Here is an 18,045-nt window from a genome sequence, read left to right as displayed (position 1 = left end):
GGGATTTTAGAAATCTAGATTATCTAGTGTGAAAGGGATTTTGAGATTTTGGGACTTTGAGTGATAAGACTATGAAAATCTGTCTTACTATCCTCCCGTTTGATGGTGTACAGATTTCATTTTTATCATAATAATTCTATAAAATCTTTAGCCTATTTAAACGGGTCTAAGCTAGGCTTCGGGTGTAAGGATGGCTTAACTAAGCCAGGCTCCAAAGATTCTCAATAGGGGTGGATTAGATAGGGATGGATATTGTTGTTCTTATATTTATTATATATTTTTTCGGATTCAGAGTCAAACACGGATAGTATTCGGTACAAATATGAATATGGATTATCTCAGTTACAAATACAAATAAGTGCGTATGTATGAGTTGGATATGAAAAATAATGTCAATCATAAATAACGTCTATATGATCGTAAGATTATTCTAGGAGCATATACCGCAACAATAAAATGTACATGATTTGTTGATGGGAATTGAGAACACAACACCTAACAATACAACCATTGAATCGAAGATATGCTCATTCCTATGTTTGCATAACAATATAAAATTGATGGTCCCGCGTCGCCCGAAAAGGCCTAGCGACCTATGCTCCACACTCCTCACGACAAGCAGAGGGCGGCATTGGGCGATGCAAGTGGGGAAGTGAAATGATAGGGTTCATCGTAGAGGCATTTATATCTTTTCATTCTCGAGTTGCTTTTAACTCAAATTAGCTTTTTTTTGCTAACTAGTGTTGTTAGTTAGGGTACCCCCAGATGCTTTACAATTAATTTTAGTTAATTTTTAGGTGGCTCACAATTAGTTATTGTTATAAAAAAATTAAATATAGATAGGATTTTTTAATACAAAATATAGATAGAGTTCAACGAGACTGGAAGCTTCAAAATTTTAGTACTAACATCAAAAGGACCACTATCGAAGGTAAGTGCAGCGAGGGGGCGACTGGCCTCCCCGAGCTTGCTTCGGCGCCAAGTCTCCAGATCCTTCGTCGCAAAGCCGCACCTGCGGTCCAGCGCACACCTTACGTCACCTCGCTCCCCCTCTGCTCAATGCACCACGTCCACGTGAACCTGTGCCAATGACACAAGGGACCCACGCGGCCGAACCCCGTGGACCTGCTGCGAGCCACCTAGAATCCGAGATATTTTCCCACGGAGTGGGGTCCACGGAGCACGTCCAGGCCAGCCTATAAATAGCCGGCGCACCGTCCCTCATCGGGCTTTGGTTTTCTCTCCTCCTTTCTCCCCCTCGCGACTTTTCTTCTCGAGAGTCGAGATCTCGCGATTCTTAACGACTCGAACAAGCACACTCCAGCCAGCGAGATAGCGTTCCCTAGGAACCCAGTGGCGATCTTTGGAGCGACCATGACGCTGGATCAGAACCAGGCCATGCCGATGCAGCCCCCGGCCCTGCAGCCCGGAAGGTGAGATCAACCTTCCAAAGACTTATTTCGATTTACTTGTGTGTTGGGGGAATAGGGTTTGGGGATGGTCAGTCTGGTGGGGAACGGGTATCTGTACAAAAAAAAAGGGGGGGCTTTTAGGATGGAAAATTTTGATGGGAACTAGTCGATTCGCTGTCGGAATTTCTAATTAGGGTTCTGGAAAGTCAAATTCCGTGGGTGCGTAAGCTGTTTTCGGTGCCTTGGTGAGGGTTGTGGGATTTCCTGGTCGGATTGTGGCATAGCAATTTCGGAATCAGGTTTCTGGTGGTGGTCCGTGTAATTGGGATTGGCCGGTGTGGGTATGGAATTTTGGTGGGTGGAGCGATGATTAAGGGATTTGTTATTGTTGTGGAATTGGGGTAAAAAGCTGTAATTGGGGATCATGGACCTCTTGGTAATTCTAATTGTTCACTGCAGTGGATGATTGCTAGTTCGGGTATGGTGGAAAGTTCATGCTATTGCTTGCTCGTCATGTTGAAATCTGGGTTTGTTTGTTGAACCTGGTGAAAACTTTGTTCTGGGTGTATCAACTATTGTAAGATGAGATTTTAGGAACGTATTTTGGGTATTTATTAGGTGTGTAGATATAAGCTTGAGCTTCAGAGCTGTGGGCATTGTTCATATTTTTTGGTATTTGGGAGCGTAGATGTTGGGTTATGAGCATTGTTCACATTGTGCTGAGTGACAGTATAGTGTGCATCATCCCCACAGAAACGTGTATACTATGAAGCCTGTAGAGCCTGTTCCCACTTGCTGCTGTATTTTGTCAAATTCTGTTGTTGTTAGCTTTCCTTATCTTAAACCAGTCTCTGATACGTATTATGTCTATTTGTCTTGTCTTGTCTGTAATTTATAGAACATATGGAGCAGAGGGCATTACTGTGGTGCATGGTTCCGTCAGAACAATAGGTATGACTGCTTTGATCACCTCTTGTGAAAAGGAAATATTGACTGGTATGAGTCCACACGATATCTGGCCCTATAAAACACAATCACGCAAATAACAATTTATGTTTCAGCAGGAGGCCGTGCTCTTGCCTCGAATGAGTACCAGATTTTGGTACAGCAGAAACCCCAGGGAGATGCGCCACTGCTGGCCTCTAATCTGTGGTGTGTTTTAACTGTTCTATATATCTGGCTGCTCTCTGTGCTAGAGCATCTGAGCTATCACTAGCAGTCTTTGACTGATAGTGTTGTGCGCTTGACCAGTGAGTTACACTTGCGCCAGATACTGAAGTGATATCTGTTTCTCTTAACATGGTTGTCTACTTTGTAGAAAAATTGTGCAATGTGTTCAAAATTAAATATTAGCAGGTTCATAATGACAGATACGGTATCTGTTATGCGAAGATGTTCTCCATGTGTAGGAACTTTTGATTAAAAGGCAACTAACAGCGTGTAGGGAGCAAAATAGTATCCGTTTCTGTGGAGATGATGATTGTCATGTTTGAACCTTTTGGTCTCCTGGGCACTAAGAAGAGTAGTAACCTGTTCTGTTTGAACATTTTGTTATTTTGCTTGTTCTCTGCTTGTTTGTGGCATGGTTGTTATTAGTTTTTTCCTATTGAGATAGTATTCCTGTTGGAGCATTTTTGTTATTTTTGCTTATGTACTTTATTTGCATGCTCGTTACAGTGTTTCATATGACGCTGAGTACTAAAGTTTACCTTCTCAATTCAGCAGGAAGAAGCGACCTCGCAGGTCACGCGATGGGCCTACGTCAGTGGCAGCTGTCATCCAGCGGTGGGCTGAGCACAACAAGCAGTTGGAGTATGCTCCTGAGGGGGCAAAGCGACCAAGAAAAGCACCTGCAAAGGGTTCGAAGAAGGGCTGTATGAAGGGAAAAGGAGGGCCTGACAATACACAGTGTGGGTACCGTGGAGTGAGGCAGCGCACTTGGGGGAAGTGGGTTGCTGAAATAAGAGAGCCAAATCGTGTCAACAGACTCTGGCTGGGTACCTTCCCAACTGCGGAGGATGCAGCTAGGGCCTATGATGAGGCAGCCAGAGCGATGTATGGAGACTTGGCATGTACTAACTTCCCCAGACAGCATGCAGCAACCTATGCCCAGGCTGCTCTAGCATCGACCTCTGTCCAGGCTGCTCCAACAGCTGTTGAACCTCTTCAGCCTGGCACATCATGCGAGTCAACAACAACATCAAACCACTCAGATATCGCATCCACCTTACACAAGCCTGAAGCCTCCAACATTTCGAGCTCCGTAAAGGCTGAATGGCCAGAAGCTTTGGAGGCTGGATCAAGTGGTATCCAAGCCGGCACACCCAGTGTAGCTGACAAGGTCTTCGGGATGCTGGAACCTATCACAAATCTGCCAGATGGTGGTGTCACAGATCTTCCAGATGGTGGTGATGATGATTTTGATATTGGTGAGATGCTGAGGATGATGGAAGCTGATCCCCATAATGAAGGTGGAGCCGACGCTGGCATGGGGCAGCCCTGGTGTCTTGATGGGTTGGATTCGAGCGTCCTGGAGAGCATGCTCCAGTCAGAGCCAGAGCCATTCCTGATGCCCGAAGAACCGGAGATGTTTCTTGTTGGCTTCGAAAGCCCATCAAGTTTCTTCGAGGGTCTGGAGCAGCTAAAATGAATTTCTGATGTTTGGCCGTTGATCCTCATTTCACTTCATGGCTGAGCTTGTGATGAAGTGGAAGGCAAACACTGCCAGAACTGATAAGAGGCTTGCTCTAGCAATTCTAGGCTTTTTATTCCTCCCTAATAGTTCTCTTATTAGGCATGGGAACTCGGTTTGCTTCACAATTTGGAGAACATGTTTTGTAAGACCAGACGTGGTGATGTAAATAGTTCCCTCCTTGTGGAAGGAAAAGAAAAAAAAAGAGCATTTGCTTTTCGTTTCTTATTTGCCTTTACGCTTCTTATTAGCCTTTTCCTATGGTTAAGCTCAAATTGTCTTTCCGTGGTCCGTTATACTGAACGGAATTCAACAGGGCTGGTGGTAATTTTGAAACGAAGTGTAAATCGTTCATATCCTGCTCTCGGACGAACGCATTCCGGGCTCGCATAAGTATAGAACAGGGGTAATGATCCATTTGTGAAATCCACAGAATAATGTATACTCTCAGCGAGTGGCATTCAGGACGTGAAATTGTGGCACCATGCCACTACGCCAGTGCCTTTATTTAATTAATGAAATAAATACAAACAAATCGAACCTGGTGCATCTTTCTATTTCCAAATCCATATATCCTAGATTACATTGTACAAACACTAGGCATCCAACCAAACGTGGGGAAGCTAAGAAGTAATGCTATCAGATCCTCGCGCTCGTGCATATCCGCTCGTCTCCTCTGCTACCGTCTCCCATCCATCCACGATTTTCTCCGCATAGGCCGCCTGCTTGTGGACATGCATACGATTTGCACAGGTCAAGGGCAAAAGAAATGTACTGTACTTGCAGCATCATAGACCAGCAGAGCAAGCACTAACTAATGATCACCCATCCAGCACAAATACCTGGGTTGGCCAGATACAGAACAGGCAAAACCAAATGGGTTGAAACAGTACCTGGCTTGCAACAAATCCTTTTAGCATCACCAGGAAATCTTGTTTTCTTTCGCTGTCTAGTCGGTGGAGTTCACTCCTGTTATTTTCCTGCATATCATACAGATTTCTATCAGATCTCAGTTGCATCACCAAAGTGAGATCTCATCAGAAGCGGCATGCAAAGCATATACAGAAAGCACTCTTACAGGTTACATTACAACAAGACATGCCAGAAGGAAGCATTTCTGTTTCTATTTATCTACTCGACTCGTGCTAGTCAAGTGCCCAGCATCAAGGAAATATGGTCCTTGCAATCAGGTCGATTAAAGTAAATATTTCAAATTATAACGTTTTGGTTTTTCTAGATACATTACTTTTACTGGCTTTTCTACATTGCTTTTACTATGTATCTAGACAGTGAATATCTAAGTGCATAGCAAGAGCTACGTATCTACAAAAGGAGGGTATTATTCACTTGGAATTGATAAGGAAGCATTCCTCAACATGAATGAATGAGCACACATAATATATCCAGTTAGTGATTGAATTTGAAGCCACCTAAATTACAGCCTCATGTTTGTACCCCCATCAAATGTTATCTTTACAATTTGGCCACTGGGCTACACTTACATGTGTAATATTTGAAAATAAACAAACAGAGAAATGTGATGGAGAATTAGTTCCTTGTGAATGTTAGATATCCAAACTTCTTTGATACTCTTGCAACAAAGGGAAAACAATGTACACACATTTCAAAGCTGACGGAACCGCTACTTGAAATTGATTTTGCCTAAGAAAAAGGATATGATGGTACTTAAAGTTACACGAGACTAGATGACTAATGGAGTAAGCAATCGATGTTTTGTCAGTCATCATTATTGTCCTTGTATAACCAGCAATAATTTTGGACAAAACGAGCAATCATTACCTTAATTCTCTCATACTCTCTTAAAGCACAGAACTTAGCCTCTTCAGTAGCCCTAATTGTTTCCCTTAGCTCTTCAACTTTGCGAGTCCTAGCTCTATCACCACCAAATATCTTCGAGGATGCAGCCTCGAGTTTCTCAATCCTGGACTGTAATGATGCCACATCTGACATGAGTGTTTGCACGGTCAATAATGCACTTGCCCGATCAGAAAATGCAGTGTGGACAGACAACATTATGCTTAAATGTTCATGCAGCGTATCCTGCCAAAATAGAAGGTAGAAAAAATAAGATCCATGAAAATGATCACTTCATAAGCAGTAGAGATATAGATAATGTAGTCCAAAGGTTAAAGATTCTACCAGATATTTGACAGTTTGCGCATTCAAATCTCGACATGCCCTGCTAGCTTTAACAGCGGCAGTGGCTACACGCCTGCTGTCAGCTGCTCTTATCCTCTGAGAGTCATACATTGCCTCCTCGGTCTCAAACTTTGTTAGTCTAACGAATGTCAATCCAAGTGCTCCCATTGTTTCAGCCATATCTTGCTGAGCCTTGACAAGTGTTTCTGCCTGTGGAGAAGACGGGAAACTTTAGCAATGGCTTCCTCCAAGACAGCTTAAGTAATTTTCTGCATAAATCCAGTTTTTTATACAAAAATCTCCCATCAACTGGTATTGCTCCGTGTTAGCAGAGACACAGCATCACAGCATGGCCCTCGTCCTATTGTGATTCTGTACATGACCAACATGACCATGGGTAGAATCCTCTCAGACTCGCATTGCCCTATTAACCTTTTGAGAACACTTTCTCTTTTTCTCCTATTTTGTAAGAATGTGTTGCCCATTACCCTAGTTGACCATACTATTGTTGTAAAACATATCATGTTACACAATGCACATGGGTTCTGCTCATGGTTTTTAAGGTGTCAAGTGGATGTCTAGGCACTAAAAAATCCTGGGATTCCCTGTCATCTAGCTAAAAAGAAGCAAGCAAACAGGATAGAGGGGGAAATGGAAGGGAAACCAACTAACAAGTCCCAGAAACTTCCACCACTGCCGTTTCCACTAGCTCTGGCGTCGGTGACTGGCACAGGACTTGCTCCTGTCAGTTGAGGCATGATATATCTCTAAGGGAGCAGCAGCTCAGTCGATCTGAGAGGGCACAGCTCAGTCGATCAGAGAGAGTGCAGCTCAGTGAGGGGCAGAGAAGCAGCACAGAGGAGTGAAGGAGTTGCAGGCAGCAGCAGGTGCAAGGACAAAAGCGAGCAAGCAGCAGCGCTGAGAGCGGATGTGACGGTACTGATATGAATCAGAATGGAGGAGTTCTGGGGGCCTATAGGAAAGTTAGGGGAGGGTTATATGGGCTGTCTAGTGGACTGGGCCATTGCCTTACGTCCCCTGCCCCCTTACTCCTTTTTTTCCATCCTTTTTCTTTTTCTTCCTCCTACATGCTTCTGCCTTGCCATTCTCGGATTGGTATGTGTCGGTGTTTCGAGTTACCGGCGAGTAAATTTATATTTGTGCGTCTGGCTCGGATAGTGTGCTCGGAAGACACAAGGGTTTTGTTAGAGGAGTCAAGGGCCTATTGAGCCTTAGCCCATTAGGGTTAATTAGTCGCTTGCTTAGGGGCCAAGTCAGACCTCTCCATATAATGGGAGATGTATCAATCTAATCAAGCAAGAGATTAGAAGGAAATCCCTTCTCTCTTGCCGGCCGCGGGGCTCCGCGGCCGGCCTCCCCCAGCGCCCTTTCAGCCCTAGCCGCCGCCCCGTGAACAGCACCCGCGGTACTGTAGCACCGTGGGTTCTGTAGCGCGTCAGCCGCCGTCGCTCCCTATGTGGCTGCTAGGATTGAGAGGAGAGAGTCGAGGGGAGCGACGGCGGCTGACGCGCTACAGAACCCACGGCGCTACAGTACCGCGGGTACTGTTCACTATGCGGCGGCTAGGGCTGCAAGGGCGCTGGGGGAGGCCGGCCGCGGGGCTTCGCCCGCGGCCGGCAAGAGAGAAGGGATTTCCTTCTAATCTCTTGCTTGATTAGATTGATACATCTCCTCCCATTATATAGAGAGGTCTGATTTGGCCCCTAAGCAAGCGACTAATTAACCCTAATGGGCTAAGGCCCAATAGGCTCTTGACTCCTCTAACACTACACCCCACCTGTACATGCAGCTCGTCCTCGAGCTGCAATCTAACGATGACACTAACGATGCCTCCACTAGACACAACCCTAACACCTAAAAATAAGCCTTTTACATATCGGCTTATTTTATTGACCTGAAGAAGACTATGACTCTTTATTTTTGACTCCTGAAGATACGGCGGGCACCCTCCGCTTGCTGGACCAGCACATGTGTAGCCACCTGGATCCCATGGAGACCATCGGAACGAGAGGGGTGCACGGGTATGGCCACCTAGAATTGGTGGCAACAGCAACCAGCGGAGACGTGCTCGTGGCGGACGGTGGCGGAATGCGATGGCGCTAGGCAGTGCGTCCCCGCCGGTGACAAGGAGGGAAGCTGCTCCCATATCGCCGGTGCCGCAGAGTTGGAGTTCGCCGCCCACGGAAAAAACACCATGCTTGCGCCTGAAGACAACAGCAGGTTGGCGCGGTTGCTGGTGGCCGTCCGACCAGGCGAGATCGACCGACCATGCTAGGTCGCGCTCCCCTATGCTGAGGTCGACCGCCGCCAAGGTCGCCTCGTGCATAGGTGAGCGCATCTTCTGCAGCCACCGGCGCGCTAGGAGGCCACGCGCCGCAGCCTGCAGCCGCACCGCCGCAAACACCTTGCAGGCACTTGCCCGCGCAATCGCCTTTCTCTCCGTGAGCTGCAAGGCTGCTGCTGTAGGGACGACTGGCCGCCGCCGCTTGAAGATGGGGTGTTGTCGTCCCTGCCGGCGCGCTAGGAGGCAATGCGCCACCGCCTGCAGCTGCGCCGCCGATGCCTGGATGCCATCCACGCCCCCGTAAAAGACGCCATCGCTGTCCTGCTGTGACGGCACGGGGCTGGGGGTGGTGAACGACGGGATCAGTGAAGGAGAGGTGGAAAGCAGCGCGGGACTGCTGCTCGGCACCGACACCGGCTGTGCTTCAATGTTATGGACGAGGGTCGCGAGGACGTCCATCTGGCGCTGCAGGTGGTCGAAGGTCGCCATCCACTCACCGAAGGCACCTGTGGAAGGTGCAGGCTGCTGCGCAGGCAAGGGCGCCACAGTGGCTGTGGCGGTGGTGAACACGGGCGGAGCTGCGGAGGACAGGGCCGGCGGTGCTGCGGAGAACAGGGCCAGCGCAGCCCAAGGATGTGTGCCGAGCGGCGTGGAGATGGGCATGGCGACGTAGGATCCGGCCGGCGGCGCTGCGGAGAACAGGGCTGGCGCAGCCCAGGGATGTGCGCCGAGCGGTGTGGAGAAGGGCACGGCGGCGTAGGATCCGGCCGGCGACGCTGCGGAGATCAGGGCTGGCGCAGCCCAGGGATGTGCGCCGAGCGGTGTGGAGAAGGGCACGGCGACGTAGGATCCGGCCATGGTCTCTGATACCAGATGTTATGTGGCTGCTAGGATTGAGAGGAGAGAGCCGAGGGGAGCGACGGCGGCTGACGCGCTACAGAACCCACGGCGCTACAGTACCGCAGGTACTGTTCACAGGGCGGCAGCTAGGGCTGCAAGGGCACTCGGGGAGGCCAGCCGCGGGGCTTCGCCCGCGGCCGGCAAGAGAGAAGGGATTTCCTTCTAATCTCTTGCTTGATTAGATTGATACATCTCCCATTATATAGAGAGGTCTGACTTGGCCCCTAAGCAAGCGACTAATTAACCCTAATGGGCTAAGGCCCAATAGGCCCTTGACTCCTCTAACAGGTTTATACTGGTTCGGACAGAACGTCACTACGTTCAGTTTGCTACAGCTCGTGTTACCGTCACTTAAAGTTTGTAGTAGGGGGTTCAAACAGGCGAGAGAGGGAAAGGATCCCAAGTCTCTGGTGGAAGGAGTGAACGGATGCTGAGAGCTCGATCACTGCTCAACCATGTGTTTGTGTGGTGTTCTTGTGTGTTTCTGGATCTGGATCGATCGGCCGATCTGATCTCCTCCCCTTCATAGGACGCCATGCTTTTCCTTTTATAGGCCAAGGGAAAGCACGGGTTACAGCGGAGGAAAAGAGAAGAACGAGAGAGAGAAGAAGACCTTCAGGATCGCCAGGTCCTTCTCCTTCATTCAGGTCCCGCCGATCATGTAGATGTCAACAGGGACAGCTCCACATCGCGGCCCTGTTCGTCATGGGCGCCATGCGCAGGCGTCATCTGCCGGTCATGGCGTTCCATCCCGTCCCTACAGACGTCGTGGTGAACTGACGCGCCTGTCATCGTTCGTACGAGGGTTAGGCAGAACAGCACCGGTACGCCCGACGCTGTTCTTAATGTGAATCATCAGGTATGGCCCATCATGGCCACGGGTTACTGTAACACCCCAGTGTTATGCCTGCATTTAGGCACTGCAAATCACGCATATCATGCATCATCAAGCATCCAAATCATACATGCTTAATCATGTGAATAACAATTGAAACATTGCTTTGAAACATCTAAAACATGCGTGAAACCTGAATGTTGCATACACCTGTCTAAGAATTGTTTTGCCCTGAATTTGTCTTGCTAGGTTAGTAAAACATGTTGGCTACTATTGTAAATCATCTAGCAATATTTAGTTTAATTTTTGGAGCAAGGTTTGTATTCAAATTAATTCAAAATTTGGCTTCAAAAATAAATTCCCCAAAATTAGGGTTTTGAGCTAAACGTGGACTTTGATCTTACAATTCAAAATCTAGAAATAATTTGGCTGTGGTCATAAAAGCAAAGTTGTAGAGAATTAAATTCTAGTCAACTTTCATTTTTGGTACATTTTCAAAAGAAGCCATTTTCTTGCTCAAAAGGGTATTTAAAAATTGATATTTGAAATTTCCTAAATCAGAAAATTTGGAAAATAATTGTTTTCGCCTTCGCGGGCCGCCGCCTCACTTTTGGCCCACGACCGAAGCCGGCCCAGCGCGCCAGCGAACCCGCCCGCGCGCGCCAGCCCACCTCGCGCGCCGGCCTACTCACGCCATCAAGCGCTGCGCTCGCCTCGGCCCAGCCCCGCGCCGTTCCCCTGCTCGCCGCTCGCGCACGCGCCGACCGCGGCAGAGAACTCCCGCCGCGTGGCGACCATGTGCCGGCGTCGCCCGCCGCGCGGCAGCCGTGGCCTGACCCCGCTCCCACGCGCCCGCTTTCATCTGCCGAAGCGCTGCGCTCCTCTCCACTCCATCCCGCTCGCTCTCTCGCTCTCCTGTGCTCGCCCCTCCTCCCGCGCGCAGCGAGCTCGTCACCGAGCGCCACCGCAGCCGCCGGGCGAATTCACCGCCGGTGCTCCACCACGGCCAGCAATCAAGCACCAGCAGCTCCGCCTCGCTCTCCGGCACCTGGTGCTTGTGGTTGTGCCGTCGTTTGAGCCGAGGTAGCGCTTTTTCCAAGCTTCGCCGCCGTCGGCCATGGCGCCACCGTGCTCGGCCGCCGTGGAACTTCCCCTTCTCCACCCTGCTTAGTTGCCTGCTCGCATTCGCCAATGCCTCGCGAACCTCCTGCGCTCGCTCGCTTGCCCTGGCCCGGCCGACAATGGCCGCCGGCCGAGCCGCGCCGCCGCGAAGTCTCGGCGTCGGCGTGTCCCCTTCGCTTTGGCCGAGCTGGGCCAAAGCGGCCGTGGGCCGAAGCCCCTACCAGGCCGCCGCGCTCCTCTTTCGCTCGGACCGCGCGGGCCAAAAGTGGCCATGGGCCAGCTGTTCCCCACGGGCCGGCCCAGTATCGTTTAAATGAATTGTTTTTCATTTATTCTTTATTATTTGAAATTTGAAATGGTTTGAAAAATGTTTGGGTACTCAAATTTGTTCCAAATTTGTTGAAACAAATTTTGCTAGGTTCCTTATCATCAGATCTATTTGGGAAAAATTGTGCATGTCATTTTTGAGATACTTTGCTGTAGAATTTTTTTTAATCATGAATATTGCTGATAACTTGAAAAATATGTAGAAAAATCTATAGTCTGCAGAAAAATATGATTCCAAGTTTGTTAATCTTCTTATGTCATGTACTTCCTAGGAAAAATATGTTTCATGCATGTGCTGTGGGAAAATTTTTAGGTGTAGTTCAAGTACCTTTAATGGCTGATTTTTGTTATTTTAGCTAGAGAGCAAATTTTGTATAAAACATGCATGTGACAATTTTTGTACAGTCATTATATGCTATGAAGAACCTAGGAAAAATATTACTTCTGTTGTTTGACACTTTTCACAGTTCAAAGTATTTTTATGTACAAAATCATGCCATAGCTTGTGATTTTTGTGTAGGCTAATCCACTCATTCAAATATCATGAAAATCTGATGGTAGTCTAATTAGAGTAGTACCATGCTACTGTAATTTTCTCAGATTTTTATAAGCACCAGAAATATAGATTGCTGTTGTAGCCCTAATTTAAAAGGAAATAAAATAATCCTCTTTAATACAAGATTAGTTAATAATAATAGCTTTGGTGTATCTTTGAAGCATTTGATAAGGTGTGTTGACTTAAACATATTAGTAGTAGAAGAGAATGCAGTAGATGACATGTGCTTGTAGTATATTTTCTTGGATGATGTTGACTACCTTGCATTTAAACATATCCATTGCATTCATCTCCTTCGATGCACCGTTTGCATAAGCACTTACGCGCATTGCATCATACAGGATCGCAAACCGAGAACCCAGTCATCAAACCCGAGGAGCCCGAGGAGCAGTTCGAGGTGCAGCCGTAGGAAGTGCCAGAAGCCGACGAGGAGGACGTTGAGGAACTTCCGGAGTGCCCCGATCACCGTCCGAGCTCCTTCGAGAGAGGCAAGCCCCGGAGCATTTTTCTCCCGGTTTGCAATTGTTAATTAAATGCTTTACTTTAATTGATGCATTACGTTCAGGAGTTGTTTGCAACCGTTGCTGCATTATACCTTGTTTACCTTTGTTATACTATATCCTTGTTACCCTGGTATCCGCAGTCGAGTCAATGCTTAGCTGGCTTAGACCGGTAGAAGTCAGGTGATTTCCTGTCACCTGCGAGCTATAGGTGGTTACCTGGATCTGCTTGGATGACTATGAAGTCATGGTATAACTAAGTGTTAAATGAAGTTGAGACCGGACGGAGACTTGTAGAGTTTTGGACTGTAGTGCTTTCCGTCTGTGTCGATTAAGGACCGACCGTTGTTGGGCCTCGAGTCATGTTGAACGCATGCCTTACATTTAGCTGGCCGGATAAAGTACCTTCCGACCACGAAGCTGGGAGATTTTTCGGGCCGAGTAGATTGCCCGCAACGCACTGTGCCGGAGCAGGTGTGGTAGGACACGGGGGCGGGATGATAAGACCAAAGTGCAGTCGGTCGGCCCCCGGATACATGTGGTTCCTGGCAAACTCGAGATTCCTGAAAAGTTGACTCGGTGATCAATATCTCACTTTAGCGGGTGAGTGAGGTTTGTGTAAGGAATAAATCACCAGCTGGTTAGGAATCGATTCGAATCGCCATCACTCCTGGATAGTGAGCACTTGACTTGAGTTACTTCATCGTAGTAAATGTTATGAAACACTTGGACAGTTATAATGAATATGACAGTATGGAAGTTGTTTAATGATCATTGGTTATCATTATCTGCTTAATCACATGTTTACTCTAGTATAGGTGCAAATCTAGTCGACAGGTTAATAATAATTAACTTGGCAATAATGCTTTTCGAAAAGTTCTTGAAATGCTAAAAATGCTTCTTTTTGCAAATAAGTCAGCTACCCTACTATAAAGCCCTTCATAATCCTTGGTGTCACTTATTTTCGGTTATGTCGGGTAAGTCTAGCTGAGTACCTTCTCGTACTCAGGGTTTTATTCCCACTTGTTGCAGATGGGCAGATGTATTACGGCTACTGTATCAACTGCCTTTATCCTGCGATGGGTGATGCTTAGTACCATGGGCATGGTCATTCCTTACGTCTCATCTGATGCTTTTGTTGGAGATAATCATTCGCTGGCACTATATTTAAACTCCGCGTGAGTGTGTGTGGTTTGAACAAATGACTTCCGCTACTTTTATTCGAACTGGTTTTGTAATAACTATGTTGAAACTCTGATGTATCTGAGATTGTGAACTTTTATGTAATATGTGATGGTGACCGCTAAACTTATTATGATCTTGGCTGGAATGGAAGTTGGTTTGAAATCCCTCGTGATTTCACGGACTACCGGGTTATACGGGCTTAAGTTTGCTAAATCGTCTGCTCTGGCGGATGATTTTCTTACTTAATTTCGTATAATTGGTCGGTTCTGTTACAGTTACATCGAGTCGTGCCAGTGTCTTCCCTGGTGTAGTTTTGACCCAGGCTCATACGCTTGGACCTGGAGTAGTTGACGGCGGTATAGGCCTCCGTCGGACGAGACAGAGCACAAACTTAAGGGTCGGGCGAGACAGAGCCCGCGGCCTCGGGGTCGGGAGAAGCGGAGCTCGCGGCCTCCGGGTCGAGAGAGGCGGAGCCCGCGGCCTTAGGGTCGGGCGAGACAGAGCCCGCCCCCAGAGGTCGGGTGAGGAGGAGCCCGCGGCCTCGGGGTCGGTCGAGACGGAGCCCGTGGCCTCGAGGTCGGGTGAGGCGGAGCCTGCCCCCAGAGGTCAGGCGAGGTCAGGCGAGGTGGAGCCTGCGCACCTAGGGTCGGTCAAGACGGAGCACAAACCCAAGGGTCGAGCGAGGCAGAGCCCGCGGCCTCGGGGTCAGACGAGATGGAGCCCCCAACACAGAGGTCGGGCGAGGCGGGGTCCCCGACCCAGAGGTCGGGCGAGGCAGAGCCCGCCCCCAGAGGTCGGGCGAGGCGGAGTCCGCGCACCTGAGGGTCAGTTGAAACTGTAGTCGTGCTCTTGACTGCTCAGATGAATCAATGTTGATGACCATTAGCTCCTCCTCTTCGGGTACCATAGTATTGGTCCCCGACAGTATGGGCCCCCCTAGGCGATTAGAAGGTGGTCTATCGCCATGCCTCACTTAACTGCCTTAAGAACCATGGTTATGGTTTAATGAACATGTGCATTATATGTACAATTGATGAGGATGCTATGTTAGAGAACAAAAAGAATATACGTAACTATCAAGAGAAAATGAATCCCAACAATAAGCCCTAGTCAAATAAGCCATTGATTTAGGGCTCCCTCTATCTTTTGTCCCTCCACTGTACAGGACAAACAAAGCATGTGCAGGACAATTCATAACCCATAACTCCTGTCGAGACTACCAACATAGAAACAAAATTTAGCTTAGTGAGTGAAGGGGAAAATCAGGACAGTGGAACAATTAATGTGGTATCATGATACAAATATAATAATTGAATTGCGTATTCTACTGCATATGGTGCAAACAGACGAAGGGCGGGTCTGGTGCAAGCGGTAGAGTCTTACCGCCTGTGACCGGAAGGTCCCAGGTTCGAGTCGCGGTCTCCTCGCATTGCACAGGCGAGGGTAAGGCTTGCCATTGACACCCTTTCCCAGACCCCGCACAGAGCGGGAGCTCTCTGCACTGGGTATGCCCTTTATGGTGCAAACAGACACTTTCACTCCCAAAGCTCTCCCTATATCACCCCTTGTCCACAAATAAAACCTATCAACTCAATTGTTTTTAACTACTTACTGGTTTCAAGATGCCTTAATAATATGTTTCCTCTTTGTAATTTGACCAGCTTTTCATGTAATAGAAGGCCTTTTTCCTCTCTCAAACCTTCCTTATCACCAAGCACTACTAACTAAATGCCAATCTACTACGTAAAAATAGTACTACAAAATGTCCTCAAGGTTCATGCTATATTAAGGCCTTAAGGGCCACTTCCTTTGTTACTCCCTCCATTTATTTTGCTAAGGCATATTAGGATTTTAGGAAGTCTATAATTTGACCCTTAATATCTCTTATACTATATTGTCAATTACCACAAAACCAATATCCTACTAAAAGACATATGAAAAATACAAATCTATTGATGCATCATTTGTGCATTAAACATACATATATTTCAACAAATTGATGGTCAAATACAATGTTTGACTTTTCTGAATCCTAACGTGCCCTACATCTTGAAATGGAGATACATTGCAAGCTATTCGAATTCTGGATAGAAGAAATCAAAATGAATGGTAAAAATTGTCAAACTACTAGAATTAAGATGCCATGTTATAGAAGCACCATTAGCTACAATTGCAGTGTTGCAATTAAATAGAACTTATGGAGGAACTTAGTGTAAAAAAAGGAAAGATGCATGATACTGAAGGAGATTCATGGAACATACTCATATGTCATGAATCCAATGTGTTTAAAGTTTTTTTTTCAATTTTAGACGGGGAGGTTGGGGGGTTAAGTTTAATCTTCAAAGAGACAATGAATCACTGTTAAACACTCTACTAGTTATTACTCTTCCCCAGAAATGAAATTCTCACTTTCTGAAATTTGACATGATATTTATGATGTGCAATAAGTATCATTAAATTAATCATGGAATATATTTTCATAAACCTATTTGGAGATCCAAATGTTGATACTATTTTCTATAAACTTAGTCAAACTTAAATCAAATTTGGCTTCGTTCAAATCTAGGATTACATTCTTTTTTGGATGGAGGTAGTAATTAGTAGTAGAAGAGAAGAAATACATTGCCTCACCACTTCCATGGTTATAACAATTAACTATGAGACACATATTACATGGACGTTTTGGGCTTTTGGCATCTGAGGGAGAAGAGATCACCTGTTGTGACGCGCTGGTGAGCTGCTGCTCCCACTCCTGCAGCTTATCTTTCTTCTCCAGGAACTCCCTATCCTCCTCTAACAGGGGTGGCTTGACACCGGCCCAGTCAGTTACCACCGACTGCTTGAGCTCCTTGAATATCCTCAGCAGGTCCCTGCCGCCCCTGGCAGGCTGCACGACTTCCTGCGGCGCGGCGACGGCATCCTCCCCAGCAATGAGCTGCCGCGGCAGCCTTGCCGCACCATCGAGCATCCGTGACGCCATATCAGTGCTCCCGGGCAGCGGCATCTTTCCCTCGGCCTGCAGAAAGACGCGCAGCTCGTCGCTGGGGCCGATGGCCGGGTGCTCGGCGAGTCGCCAGAGGTACCGCTCGAGCGCAGCACGGCGCTGCGCCACGAACTCGTCCCTCTGCATGACCTGGCTCTCGACGGTGTTCTTGTCCGGGCGCGGCGGCACGAAGTGGCCCCGGAAGGCCTCGGCGAGGCGGTCGGCGAGCGTGACGAAGTCGCGGAAGCGGCGGCGCACCGAATGGCGGCGCTGGTCGGGGTCCCGGCGGTGGACGCTGGTGACGAGGTAGGAAACGTAGGTGGGCGCGGATCCGGGGACGAGCGAGGTGGCGGCAGGCTCGGCCTCGGTCTCCGGATCGGAGACGGCGAGGAGGGAGTACTCGGAGGCCGCCAAGCGCGCGGATCTCGGCGACGCGGAGGAGGGCGAGGAGGCGGAGCGCGGGGAGGAGGAGCCGGCGCCGGCGCCGGTGGCGTCGGCGTAGGAGGGCGGGTCAACAAAGGAGGAGGAGAAGGTCGGGGAGAGGGTGAAGGCGGCGGCGCGCGTGGGAGGGGAGCGGGGCGAGGCGGCGGTGGCGGAGGTGGAGGAGAGGAGGGGGTCGAAGGTGGAGGCGACGGAGGCGGCGGCAAGGGGGAGGGACTCCATATCGTCGTCGCCGCCGGCGGTGGCCGGCTCCGACGGCGGCGCCGAGGACATCATGACGCGGAGGAGTGGGGGGGAAGGGAAACCAGGAGAGCAGACGGGTGTGGTGAGCGGAGACTACGGGTGTGGTACTGAGCGGAGAATAGTACGAGCGCAAGGCTCCGGCGGTTTGTTCCAGTGCGGTCACCGCGCGGTTGCCGGTTGGCATAAGGACACGCTCACGTGGCGCCACGTGGGACGGTGGGAGCCTAGGATATATCGTGTATTTTCTTCTCGCCTACAATACCCTTGAGCTTCCGCCCAGAACAACCAGCCATGTCACCCCAATTTTTCTCCTCCGTCAGATCTTCCATCGTGTGGCCCAGATCTCTCGAAGCGGATTCCTCTAGGAACGGCTTCCCGGTCTTC

At 48.6% G+C, this 18,045-nt stretch overlaps 3 protein-coding genes across 5 annotated transcripts; 1 reads left to right on the top strand and 2 right to left on the bottom strand.

The window, feature by feature from the left end:
* The first annotated feature begins 1,239 nt into the window (after positions 1 to 1,239).
* On the top strand, positions 1,240 to 4,332 carry LOC136517973 (dehydration-responsive element-binding protein 2B-like). Of its 3 annotated transcripts, XM_066511630.1 has the most exons (4): positions 1,240 to 1,433; positions 2,311 to 2,363; positions 2,477 to 2,561; positions 3,135 to 4,332. In XM_066511630.1, exons 1-4 carry the CDS (start codon positions 1,375 to 1,377, stop codon positions 4,060 to 4,062), a joined length of 1,125 nt encoding a protein of 374 aa, XP_066367727.1. In that variant the 5' UTR covers positions 1,240 to 1,374; the 3' UTR covers positions 4,063 to 4,332. The 3 variants fall into 3 exon arrangements, with proteins under 3 accessions (XP_066367727.1, XP_066367725.1, XP_066367726.1); XM_066511629.1 differs by lacking the exon at positions 2,477 to 2,561 and having other exon boundaries at positions 1,354 to 1,433; positions 3,138 to 4,332; XM_066511628.1 differs by lacking the exons at positions 2,311 to 2,363; positions 2,477 to 2,561.
* Positions 4,333 to 4,496: 164 nt separating this feature from the next.
* Positions 4,497 to 17,798, bottom strand: LOC136517972 (sorting nexin 2B-like). Its single transcript, XM_066511627.1, has 5 exons — positions 16,711 to 17,798; positions 6,265 to 6,474; positions 5,905 to 6,165; positions 4,998 to 5,084; positions 4,497 to 4,826 (listed from the first exon to the last, which is right to left on the bottom strand). The coding sequence occupies exons 1-5, from the start codon at positions 17,692 to 17,694 to the stop codon at positions 4,728 to 4,730; spliced, it is 1,641 nt and encodes a 546-aa protein (XP_066367724.1). The 5' UTR covers positions 17,695 to 17,798; the 3' UTR covers positions 4,497 to 4,727.
* Positions 7,539 to 9,666, bottom strand: LOC136518230 (uncharacterized). Its single transcript, XM_066511875.1, has 2 exons — positions 8,063 to 9,666; positions 7,539 to 7,544 (listed from the first exon to the last, which is right to left on the bottom strand). Exons 1-2 carry the CDS (start codon positions 9,425 to 9,427, stop codon positions 7,539 to 7,541), a joined length of 1,371 nt encoding a protein of 456 aa, XP_066367972.1. The 5' UTR covers positions 9,428 to 9,666.
* Positions 17,799 to 18,045: the final 247 nt, after the last annotated feature.

The sequence above is a fragment of the Miscanthus floridulus genome, chromosome 17 (assembly GCF_019320115.1).
Source record: "Miscanthus floridulus cultivar M001 chromosome 17, ASM1932011v1, whole genome shotgun sequence".
NCBI lineage: Eukaryota > Viridiplantae > Streptophyta > Magnoliopsida > Poales > Poaceae > Miscanthus > Miscanthus floridulus.
This window is presented reverse-complemented; position numbering and strand designations above follow the sequence as displayed.